Genomic DNA, 12,490 nt, shown 5'->3' on the forward strand with positions numbered 1-12,490 from the left:
TCCCTGTATCACCTGTGCCCGCAGGGGCTGTGGCACCCATGAGGTGCCCTCAGCTTTCTGGGCAGGTGGAGTCTGAAGCTGGGCGGGGGCTGGGGGGGCAAGAGGCTCTTTCAACTTCTAACCTCACAGTCTCCCAAAGGCGGGGTGAGGGGTCAGTGAGACGAGCTGGGCCACCAGAAGGTGTGAGGACCAGAGTGTCATCAGGGTGGCTCTCAAAGACCAGCGGCTTCCCTTCCCTCCCAGCCACACAGCCTCCCAGGACCCCCACTCCCCTTCCCCACGGACCTGGGAAGCGGCTCCAGTCTGGGCCCAGGACTGTTGTGGGCTGGGGGAGGCGGACAGGCCGCCGAGCTTCTCCCACAAGCTCCTCACTCCCACGGCCCCCAGCAGACCTGGGGCAGAAGGGTCTCCCAAGAGCCCAGCCAGCACTCAAATTCTGAGTCCCAGTGTTTGGGGGGCTCTGCCATTGTCACCGTGTGCACCTCCGCTTCAGCCATCCACGAACCGCAGAATTTCCCACTGCAAGGACATGTCACTGAGCATCGCCACCCTCCTCTCTGTGGACATCTGGGTTGTTTCCAGATGTGTCATTATATATAACAGTGCTAAACAGGAACCTTAGGAATCAACGTGTTAGTGGGAGAGGCGCTTCACCAGGGCCAGGGAATGGGGGGTCCCAGAGGTGCAGACGGCACCCCCCCCTCTCCCTTTGTCCTGCTTACTCCACAGACCTCTCAGGAGCCACGGGGCCAAGCCCAGACCCACAAGATGTGTCAACCCCAGGAGGAGCTCGGGATGGTTCCCTACCTGCTGCGGCGGGGCTCGCCCTCTGGAGAAGGAGCAGCCGCTGTTGAGCTGCTCGCTGCAATCCGCCGTCCACTGCAGAACAGAAAGGAGGGGTCGGTGACGGCAGAACAGACAGGCTCACCTCACTCTGTGCCCCCCGCCATGTGTCCCTGCCCCTTGGCCTCAGAGCCTGTAGGAAATCCAAATTGGCATTTTCAATGGCAAATCCTTCCCCACCAAGGTGGCCTCTTGCACATTCCACATCCTTCTCCATACCCAGCTCCAAAAGATGACAGACTTGGCATCAGGGAGGGGAGCCCCAGACTGGCCATCAGAAGCTGGGCTTGAGCATCCCCAAGTGGGATCTGACAACCACCTGCATGAACGTCCCCAAAGTCTGCTGTGCAGGGGACCCTGGGCCTCACTATCCACCCACTGAATTGGACCCCGTGAGGTCCAAGGACCAGCATTCTGACAAGCTCTCCAAGTGAGACACCAGGAGTTTGAGAGCCACTGAAACTCCTCTGATCACCCACGTGTCATTTTGTCATCCACAAAACGGGGACAGTAAAGCTGGACAACTCTGCAAGGTCGAGGCAAAGGTACTTTGGGAACTGTAAAATACTATGTAGGCATCACGTCACGGGGGTAGGAGGCTCCTCCCACAAGGGCAATCCAGCCACACGGTGGCATTAAAGGTGGCATTAAATGTCGGCTAGTCTCTCCAGTGCTGCTGAACACTGACCTTACTCTACACACTGACCATGCATAAAATGCAGAGGGCACTCAGTCCCTACAGGTCTGAGCTTCTGATCAAAACTGAGAGTGGGAGACTTGTCACCAACAAAGCCCTGGTTTTCTAAAACCTTGTCCAGGCACACTCTCCAGACAGTGGATCAGGAACCGGATCTTTGTACAGGACAGACCTTTAAGTAGGATGCTGACGAAGGAGACTGAGTTCAAGTGTGCTCTAGAGCAGCACCGTCCAAACCAAATGAAACGAGAGCCACAAATAGGAGCCACAGACCTAGTCCACGTTCTAGTAGCCAGATGGTTAAAAGAGAGGCAAAGTTAAAGAGTATATTTTTCTTAGGCCAACATATCACTCCAACAGGTAATCAATAAAAAAAAAAATCAGTAACGAAATAGTTTGCAATCCTCTTTCTACACTAAGGTTTTGAAATCCACTCAGCACACGAGTTTGGATAAGACACATTTTAAGGGCTGCACGTGGCCAGCGGCGCCCACATTGAACAACACAGCTCTAGAGAGATGGCAAAGGCGGCAGATCCACTTCTTGCCCATCCCTGTCCCTAGGGCAGAGGAGCTGACCTTCCCAGGCTCCTGTCAGCTGCTTCCTGCTGGGTCAACCCAGGAGATAGGAAGGAGGGAGAAGCCAGGGCAGGCTCTGTCTCCGTCTCTGCATCAGATGGCATTGCTAGCCATGCCTGGGCCTCTTCCCAGTTCCAGCCCTCACCTAACAGGCTTGGATGCTTAACTCTGGGCCTGGTTCTGGTGACACCACCTTTTCCTTGTGCCTCACAGGAAGGGGTGATAACAGCTACCTGTGGGGGCTAATTTCTGGTTGTTTAGCTTCTTAGCTTGTTTACCCTCTGGGTAACTAGTTCTCTGGATTAAATTCTGTTTGGATAATTTTCCAATCTCAAAATATCTTCCCCCTCAACATTTATTCATTGAAAGATAAGAAACCTACCAGCCATCACTTTAACCAAGGGAGCAAATAAAATATGTAATCATCCTGGGCTTCCTAATATGGTGTGGAGGGGGAGGGCATATCACTTTTAAGGTATTTGTACTCAAAATGCACAATCTCGATGTAATCATGAGAAACACCAGGAAACCTGAATTCATGAACTTCCCACAGAATCAGTGACTGGTGCATAACAAATGTATAGGGTTGTGAAAGAAAAGGAAAGACCAAGAAAGTATCAGATTGGAGGAGAATAAGGGGACATGACAACTAAATGCAAATTTGGATCTTGGCCCGGAGAAACGATGTTAGTGGCAAAACCAATGAACTATGAATAAAACCTCTAGTTAACACCATTGTACCACTGTTAATTTCTTAGTGCTGATCACTGTACCGTGGTCATGTAAGAGGTTCATATTAGAAGCTGTGTTACAGGGAACACTTGGGACTATTCTGCACTTTGGCTGTCAGTCTAAAACAAAAATTCAAAACGAAAAGGAAATATGTATGAGTACATGTACATGTATCCACTATGCATACAGACATATAATGATGTGTACACACACATTTTGGATTGACACATATGTATGCACATAAATAAATGGCTACATGTGTGTCTGTGTAGCTTGCACTACTGTGAAAGTCCCTCTGCTTTACCCATTGGAGTGGTTTTCCTCTCCAGCCGAAGTCTGGCCAAGGAATAAGGGGGCTATTGCTGTCCCATCCCAGGATGGCCTCTCAGATAAAGTCTTTCCCTTTCCAGGTGTTCCAAACACTTCAACCCCAGATGTGCAGCACTGTGTGACATCCTATAGAGAGGACGGGCACAGCTCCTTCTGGGGTCAGCCTGCCCCTCGCAGGGTGACAAGCATGCAGCCAGTGTGCCTGCATCCTGGCCCCCCTTGGTGAGCCCACCCAGAGCAGCTCCAAGCTCCAGCAAGACAGCTCTGCTGTGACTGCACTTTACATTTGCTCACCAAAGTCTCCCACAGTAAAGCGTATTCCTCGCAGGAGGGGTAGGATACGTCAACCAGCAGCAACGCAAGCAGAGGTGGGGATGTGCAGGGGGAGGAGGAAGGCCAGGCTCTCTGCAGGGCCATGAGGGGAGGAAGGCAGAAGCCCAGGGTTCTCAGAGAAGAGGGAGCCCAGGCCAGGCCTGTGAGCAGGGGCAGGGGAGCGGTTCTCCTTGACGGCAACAGGCTCACAAGCTGCAGCCTCGGTTCTGGCCATGTCCTCTGGGGGGCTGGTGTGTCTTACTCGCAAGGGTCATCCAGCCCAGAGAGGCAGGACGGTGGGAAATTTTTCTATATGGGAACAGTTCACAATGAATTCACAGAAGTGGTTTCAGGGTCTCAACCATCGCTGATAATATCTATCTTAATTTAAAAGTCTAGAGCAAACAAGACACAAAGTTAAGTTTTAATAAACATGTGAGTACAGGTATTTATTCTGAACTCAAAATGGATGTCTATTTGATGATTCTCTACTCTCATCCGTACATTTTAAAATTTCACAATTATAAAATTACAATCAGTCATTTCAGGTTGGCAATAATCTTGAGCAGATGCTGGGGAGGAGGGGGTCACAGGTGATGAACACTGTAGGAGGAGGAGCAAGAGTAAGGAAACCTGGGGTGGGAGGGGCTGGGGCCTCAGGATCAAAAGGGCCCACTTCTCACAGTGTCAAAAATTCCCCCAGGTACAGATATCAAAGGCCACGTCACAGGAGAGCCACATCACCTGGTGAACCAGAACAGGAACAGAGAAACAGAAGGGCTGATGACCCTGCACCTAGAAGCCAACTAACGAACAACGGGAACTGGGAACACGATAAGGAGAGCACTTTAAATTAGGGAAAGGAGAGACTCATCAATAACCACATGGAACTGAGCAAGCAGCCGGCCGCTAACAAAAAATCTCCTCTAGGTGTCCTCCTTGCAAGATCCAAGGAAAGAACATTCCAAGTTGATGAAGATCTGAGAATCAAGTTCAAGCTGCATCAACATTTGAACTTCTATGTATGTGATACTAGAAATCATGAGCAAGAAAGAAGACAAGTGAGAGGCCACGGGCAGCAGGTGTAGCCAAGGACCCCTGGCTAGAGCCAAGTCCAGCCCCTTCCAGGCTGTGACGCTGATTAACATTTCCTCCTCATAGTCCCCATAAGTAAGAGTAAGAGGGCTCTTACTCTCTCTTCTAGGCCAACAGGGGGGACAGAGGCACAGCAGGGCGGAGGCACAGCATGGCAAGTGCCTTGTCCAGGCCCAAACATGGCAGAATGAGCAAAGGGCTGAATAGGTTTCCTTCAGAGCCAGGAAAAACGGCGGCACTGAATGCCATGTGTGGTCTGGGAGTCCACCAAGGTCACAGCGGGGACTTTTTTTTCAAATACAGGATCTGATTGGGAAATTGGTGAAATATAAGATACATAGATTAGATGATAGTTTTGTATCAACGTTTATTTCCCATGGTATGATTATGTAAGAGAAAACCCTTGTTCTTAGGAAACACACATTGAAGCATTTAGGGATAAAGGCGGGTAATATCCGCAACTTACTCCCAAATGGTTCAGAGAAATCCATAAATACAAGCTTGTGGCTTGTGTGTGTGTGTGTGTGTGTGTGTGTGTGTGTGTATTATATATATACATATGAGAGAGAGAGAGAGAGAGATGGAACATGCACATACAAGAATTTGGTAAAATATTGACAATCGGGGACATTGGATGAAGAACATGCAAAAATTCTTTGTATTTTTATTGTGATTTTTTAAATGTAATTTAAGATAATTTTGGGTTACTCCTCCCCAAGCGGCCTCACTTCCTCACCTCCTTCAAATCTTCCAACAGCCCGGCTGCCTGGGTCATAAATATTTCACCTTTAACATCCCATATCCTGTCTTCCCCCACCAAAGATAGGCCTTAGGAGGGCAGCGATCACGGCTGGTTCCATTGATGACTTTGTCCTGAAAGCCTACAACTGTGCCTGAATGAATAAATATTAGCTCTAATTATATTTTACTACTTAGCATCTGGCAGAATAATAGAAGATCTAAATAACTACTAAAACCACCACTCAAGAATGTCAAGGAGATCATTCTAAATAAAAAGCAAGGCAAAATTTACCTGTATGCTAGAGGCACAACTTTGAAAAAGGTGTATAAGAAAGAATAACACACAAAAACTACATGAATTTTTATCATAAAATGACAGTGAACTTCTTTTCTGATTCTCATTAATCTGTTTTTCTAATTGTTGCTTTTTAAAGTAAAATTTAAAAAGAATTTTTTGTTTTTTTGGACTGGGGATTGAATTCAAAGTTTCTTTCTCACTGAGCTACATTCCCAGCCCTTTTAATTTCATTTTGAGACAGGGTCTCCCTAAGTGGCCAAGGCTGGCCTTGAACTTTTGATTTTCCTGCCTCAGCCTGCCCAGTCCCTGGGATTACAGGCACGTGCCACTGCACCCAGCTACAAGTAAAATAAATTTTAACCTACTTAAAAAAAATGACTGGCAGTCAGATTTGAAAATGCTCCATCTCACTAGAGATCAGCGTGATGTGAATTAAAATGGCAAGATGTCCCAACATGCTGGTGGCAGTGTGAACAGAGCAGCATTTGAGAGTAATTTGGCAATAGTCATTAAAATTAATTCCACTCCTCAGTATCTAGCTAAAGAAACCCTCTTATGGGCACAGAAAGAGGCCTGTCCATCCAGCAGTATGCACTGAAGTTGCGTGTGTCTCCAGAGGGGAATTGAGAATTAGACTGGACGGCCAGCACCAAGGGGATACTTGGAGAATCCCACACCACGGGCTCCAGTGCGGCCAGGAAACAGAACCCGACAGATGTCCAGGCTGGCAGCACCCTAGGGCGACGGTTGGGTGAACACTGTGAGTTAATGAACCACATGTTCACGGGCTACAATACATGATTTTGAAATAAAATATTTCTGAAAATCATATATATGTCAGTAAACGCATTAAAAAGGTGAGGTCATTAACTCAGCAATTTGATATTAGGGAAGGGCAAGGGAGTCGAATGAGGTAGGATCCAAGGGAGATTTTATTGTTACTGTTTGAATTCTTGCGCGCCGTGCAGATGTATGCATATAATGACTGCATAACATAAAAATAAAACAAGTGTGTCACGGTAGTGCACGCCAGTGGCTGGAGAGACTGAGGCAGGAGGATCACAAGTTCAAAGCCAGCCTCAGCAACTTAGCACGGTACTAAGCAACTTTGCAAAATTCTGTCTTGGAATAAAATATAAAAAGGACTGGGGATGTTAAGGGGTTAAGAGCCTCAGGGGTTAAGTGCCCCTGGGTTCAATCCCCAGTACAAAAAAATTAATAAATAAACAAAATTTTTTTAAAAATTTCTTAAACAAGGCAAAAATATATAACGGACCCCCATGCGCAGCCCCCCACAGGCCTCCTACAAACTCACTTCTTCTGTTAATCCCTTCATGGGTGGTCCACCATTGAGCGCTTCCTCCTGTGAGCAAAGATGGCGGGAAAATGGATCCAAGGGTTGGAGGAGATGCAGAAATGGGATAGAGAGTGGGGGAGGTGACAGGGAGCAGAATAGAAGCAGAAACACAAGAAGAGAAGGAAGACAAGTTAGAAGGCGACAGTGAGCCAGCGTGAATGCTCTGCTCCCCTTCCATCTCCCCTTCTGTCTTTCAAAGACCCTTTTGATATTTAGAGCAAATTCTGGGCTTCCAGGTGCTGGACAGCATCAAAAAGGACCAGAGGAAGGCACCTTCACCCTCAGTGACTCTTAATTTGATCTGTTAAGGAGAATGTTCTAGAAACTACACCTCCAATAAACGTGCCTGCCCTTCACTGTGTCCTACCTCCCATCCTTCCCAGAGACTAGAGGAGGCAGCTGGCCTTGCAGAAAGGAGACACTGGGCTGTCCACACCAGCAGGACATCAGAGTCACTTGGGGCTTAGAAAAAGTCTGTGCCCTGGCCAACTGGATCTCTGGGTGGGACCTATGCACCAGAGTTTTTCAAAGCTCCTGAGTGGTTCTGCTCAGCCGTTGCAAACACTGCTCTAAAGCTTTCAATGATTCCCCAGGTCACCTACTAACACCGGGAGTGCCAAGGTTTTCCCACCACAGCATCCCAATCTCTTCAACAGAAGAGTTAATGACTAATGAGATTGGGAGTCCTAATTCTCTTTCTACAGGAGAAAATATAATTAACCATTCAACATCCTATCAGCAACAGCTCATTGCCACCAGGGAGCCAGAGGTAGGTGAGGCACAGGTTGGTCTCCGCCACCACTGAGCGGGGTGATTCAGCCATTTTCCACCTCTGTGCCTCAGTTTCCCTCCTGCAGAATAGAGCTATAATTCCTTCAGAGTGAAGACAATTGTCAGGACATGGGGACTTAGAATTTATTAGAGAACAGGTAATCCTGAAATGTGAAATAAGAATGTAATTTTAAATATGTATGGGCAAGAGTTTAGAAACTGAAAACATACATCCTCTTGGCTACTCATGTAAGGGAAGGGAAGCTCACTCCATTTATCATTTATCTATTTATCTGTCTGTCTATCTATCTGTCCATCCACCCATCCATCTACTTTTTCTTTCTAGTCCTTGCTGGGCAAGGAATGGGGACAACACTCACAAGATCTCATAGTGTTCACTGTCATCTCTCAGATCCTAAAAAAACCGACCTCACCCACTGAAGAGTAACATTCTTCTCTACTCCCTCAAGATTCTTAGCAATTTTCCCCTCCCAGACACTTCAAAACACCACCACAGACAGGCAGACAGAGACATTCTTTGAGTGGTTTTTAAAAGAATTTTTTGGCTTCCATTTAAAATATTCATCAGATTAAATAAAAACAAGCAAAGTGCTTTCACAGAACTATTTTCCATGAAGCTGCATCACAGGGGTAATTTTTTTAAAGAGGTGTCTGAGGTAGACACATCTAACCCTGGCCTTGGGTAGAGCTGGCCACAGCCGTCACTCCTCTGGAACCTGTGCCCAGGTATGTTTGCGGATGTGTGGGCAGAGAGGCAGGGCCTGGTGTGAGCAGATCTGAAACGGTCCCCTCCCAGCAGCACGCAGGCTGGTCTGGAGCCCCTCCCGGTACGCGTGCCTTCTCCAGGAACTTCAGAGGGTGCAGAAAGTTTAAAGCCTGCATCCGGAACAAGAGGTGCCGCTGCCCACACTCTGCCCTACAATCAACATCGTTTAAAAGTCCCTCCAGAGTCCTGCCTTGGCTGCCTCTCAGATCTGGGTGTTCAAGAGTGAGTCATGTCCAACTGACCCTGGGAGCAGGAGGCAGAAGTGCAGGACCTGGGCTTCCGGCGCTTCTCTACCAGCCCTGCCCTGAGAGCTCAGCCGCCTCGCAGGCAGAGCAAAGGCACTGGTGGGGCTCTCCTTCCCAACCAGCCTCCCCATTGGCTCAGAAACCCTAACATGGAGCCAGAAGTAGTGGAGCACCACTTGGGAGGCTGAGGCAGGAGGATTGCAAGTTGGAGGCCAGACCTTACTTAGTAAGGCCCTAAGTAATTTGATGAGGCCCTGTCTCAAAAAAAAAAAAAAAAAAAAAGGTCTGGACGGAGCTCAGTGGTAAAGCACCCCTAGGTTCAATCCTAGTACAAAAACAAACAAACAAATAAATAAATAAAAGGACGAAAGGAAGAAAGAAAAGAAAAACTACCATGGCAAAACATTTCTGGGTGTGAGGCTGCACAGCTTCCTTGGACCCTCCTCCTGCAAGAGCACGCTTTGGCTGGAGGAACCTTCCAAGGATTCCCTGCTGGAGGCCCTGGGTTCACACAGTGAGGGAGGCAGGCCAGGCCGTTCAGGCCACCGAGCACCAGGCCCCGTCCTCTATGGATGCTCCATGCCTCCTAGGGGCTGTGACAGCTGGTTCTCTTAGAGCTCGTCCTGCCCTTCCTGCCCTGGTCAACCAGAAGAGGTTGACTCTTCTTGGAAATTTTCCAGTGCACCCTGGCTCCCTCCACTCCCACCCCAGGGCAGGATGTTGCTAACCAGAGCAAGGTGGTTGAAATCGAGAAATCAATTAATGCGTCCTCAGACAAGACCCTGCCTTACATGCAGGGCATTTGTAGATCACAGGGCCATCCCACCCCACTCCCCACATGCCTCTTGGATTGAAGCCACACCCTCCATCACCCTTTGGTTCTTCCTTGGGGATTTGGAGATCGATTGGTGAGCTGGTTCAGCGCCCCCTTCGGCCACGACTCCCTCTCCTATTGGGTTCGCCCTCTGCCTCTCTCAGTCCCGTGCTCATAGCCATACCTTCCTGCCAGCTCCTGCACCTTTCACCCTTAACCTCAACCCCGCACTCAGGGTCAGCCCGCCTAGCTGCCAGCTCAGTGCCTCGGGCACCAGAACTCCAGCAAGTCCTCAGCTGGCGAGGACTCCAGTCCACTGACCCGTCACCTTTCAGCATCCACTGTCTGGCTTGGTGCTTGCTCCCCTTCTCGCCTGGCAGGGCATCCAGCTGGTCACCACTGTCACTCTCCCGTGTCCCTCACCCTTTCTCCCTCCTGGGTTCCCTAAGAAAGCTCAGTCCTGGTCAAGGTCAAGTTCAGAACTCTGCCCCTGAACTGTCCTGACTGAGAGCAGCTGGAGCAAACCCTCCGGCTAAGCTGCACATGTCATTTTAGGCTGCAGGATGAGCTACTGGGGACACAGAGAAGGCAGGGCCCCAGCTACACGCCTCTCCCCGGTGCATTCCCAGCCCCTCGCACACTGCTTTCGAAGCTCCCGTGTGACCTCACTTCCCCCAGCACCACCGCGTTTCCAGCTGGGCACCTCCAAACAGTGGTTCGACAGGCCTCGTCTCCTCCCCATCTCCTGCTCATCCCCAAGCCAACCCCAGCCAGACTGCGTCTCCACCGCTCCACAGGGACCCCTCCAGTTGCCACCAGCCCCCCACTTACGCTGGCTGGCAGCAGTGTTCCCGGCACCCGACCTCGCTGCTTCCCCAAACACCTCCTTCCCTCGTCCTTCCCATTTCACTCCCCCAGGTCCTTCCCCACTCCACTCCTCCACTCCCCACTCCACTCCTCCAGGCTCCTGGGACTCTCTGGGACTCCTCTGTGTAATCCTTCTTTCCACTTGTTGGGTGTCTCCAGGCTCAGCCCTGCGCGGCCTGCCTCTCTGCCCTGCCACCCAGCTTTCCACTCCCTCTGCCCCAGCATGCCCGCCCCCTGGCTGGGCCGGATGCCTCCTCTTCCACCCAGCCCTTGGCATATGCTGTTCCTTCTGTCCCTAGTGCTTCTCCCCCAGGGACCTGCTTGGCCCTTTCCTCCTCCAGTGACATGGTCTCTGGCTGCTGTATTTAAAACCCCAAACCCTCCTGCTCTTTCTCACCACCCCTCTTCCATCCTGAGGGTGGCAAGGATCACCCTGCACTGGAACCTAGTTTCCATGAGGCAGAGCTCTTTGCAGTTTTGTTCACTCCTGGACACCAGGAGTGTCCTATGGAGCCCAGGATGGGCGCTCCATGCACCCCTGCGGGCCAGGCAACGAGCAGGTGACAGGCTTACAGACGTGTGATTCAGAACCTCAAGGGCACGGAGGGAAACATCACCTCTATTTCTATTTCTCCCACAAGGCTATTTTCTTCCCCCTGCTCCCAGGTCTGAACCCAAGGAAAGACAGGGGTCCATTCTGGCTTTCTAAGAAGTTGGAGGGCTGAAAACTTCCTCCCCACTGAGAGAGAGAGAGAGAGAGAGAGAGAGAGAGAGAGAGAGAGCGCCAGGTGGTTGCATTTGGCCTTTCTCCAGAGGAGAACTTGCCACTGGGTGCCCAAGGTCACACAAGCAACTAGAAGCAAATCTGGAGTCAACTCTAGAAAATATCTACAGGGGATTTATCAGACAAAGAGACGTGGGATACACACTCATACTTTATTCAGGAGAACTCAAGACTTCCAGATCTTGGTCCACAATCTTTCAACTGAGGTCAATTCTTATCCAAGGTCCGGGCTGCGAAAGACTGGCCCAGGAAGGGCAAGTGCCACCTGAGATTCTGGTCAGAAGGCCTGTGCCTCTGACTACACAAGACACGTGGGGCCCTGGGGGAGGGGGCCCAGGACACGCACTTCTCAGGCCGCCAATATCTGCTTGCATTTAAAATCAGAGAAAATGTCCACAAGGTTTAGCTCTCTGATGGTCCACACTGTAAATAACATACCATCTCCAGATCTCTTCTAGAATACGAGCTTGTAGAGAACGGGGAACAGTGCCCAGAAGATAGTATGTGATCAATAAATTCATTTTCAAAGACTCATGAGTCTGACTGGGCCTCAGCTGCCCATGGTCAGGAAGAGTAGAGGAGGGTTCAAAGGTTAAGCATGTACAGCCGGGGTGCAGGGGGCTTCCCACCTAGACCCCAAGGCCTCTCCTGTGGGATTCCAGGTGCTGTTCCAGGTGGGGCCAACCACACCTTGGCCCTGCAGGGTCAGGGGACGGACACTGCCTGGACTCAGGGTCCCCTGTATCACGCCATTGAGTTTGCCAAGTGCCCTGCCCCAGTGCTCACCTGGGAGATGTGGGACTGTGTCCTCTGGCTCTCAATGTCACCCTCTGTCTTGTCGGTCAGCAGCCCCTGCACCTGGTACTCCAGCACGTAGCTGTCAATGAAGCGCTCCAGCTCCTCAATCTCCTGGGAACGGCTGCTCCCAGCCTCCGAGGAGGCCGAGGCCGCCGACGAGTTCTCCATCCCTCCAGCTCCGGGCGTGGGGCCGGCTGGAGGGAGAGAGGAGAGACAGGCTGGTGAGAAGCTGCCGGATGAGCCCTGTCCCGGCCTTCGTCTCCCAACGGCTAGAAAAGCTGGCAGGGTCCTGGCTTGTCTTCAGCTTTAAGAGCATCCCACCGAGTGGGGAGGGAAACTGAGGCCAGAGAGGGCAGGTAAGCGGCCCAGGCGGCCAGCACAGGGGCTGCCGCCATGATGAGGTTGCTGTGCGCCAGATCTACGGCCTGGGAAAGGCAGCAG

The 12,490-nt window shown here is 50.5% G+C and overlaps 1 protein-coding gene across 9 annotated transcripts in view; it reads right to left on the reverse strand.

Moving 5' to 3' along the window:
* Positions 1 to 12,490, reverse strand: part of Ctif (cap binding complex dependent translation initiation factor) — a 271,305-nt gene that overhangs the window by 197,512 nt on the left and 61,303 nt on the right. For 6 of the 9 annotated variants that reach the window (XM_076836749.2, XM_077105601.1, XM_076836753.2 and 3 more), the window contains exons 2-4: positions 12,038 to 12,243; positions 6,942 to 6,989; positions 808 to 879 (exon numbers count right to left, since the gene is read on the reverse strand). In XM_076836749.2, the coding sequence (XP_076692864.1) occupies positions 808 to 879; positions 6,942 to 6,989; positions 12,038 to 12,217 (300 nt within the window). In that variant the 5' untranslated portion in view covers positions 12,218 to 12,243. The remainder of the gene's footprint in view (positions 1 to 807; positions 880 to 6,941; positions 6,990 to 12,037; positions 12,244 to 12,490) is intronic. The other 3 variants (XM_076836755.2, XM_076836754.2, XM_076836756.2) reach the window with 2 other exon arrangements.

Source organism: Callospermophilus lateralis, chromosome 17 (assembly GCF_048772815.1).
Source record: "Callospermophilus lateralis isolate mCalLat2 chromosome 17, mCalLat2.hap1, whole genome shotgun sequence".
Lineage (NCBI taxonomy): Eukaryota > Metazoa > Chordata > Mammalia > Rodentia > Sciuridae > Callospermophilus > Callospermophilus lateralis.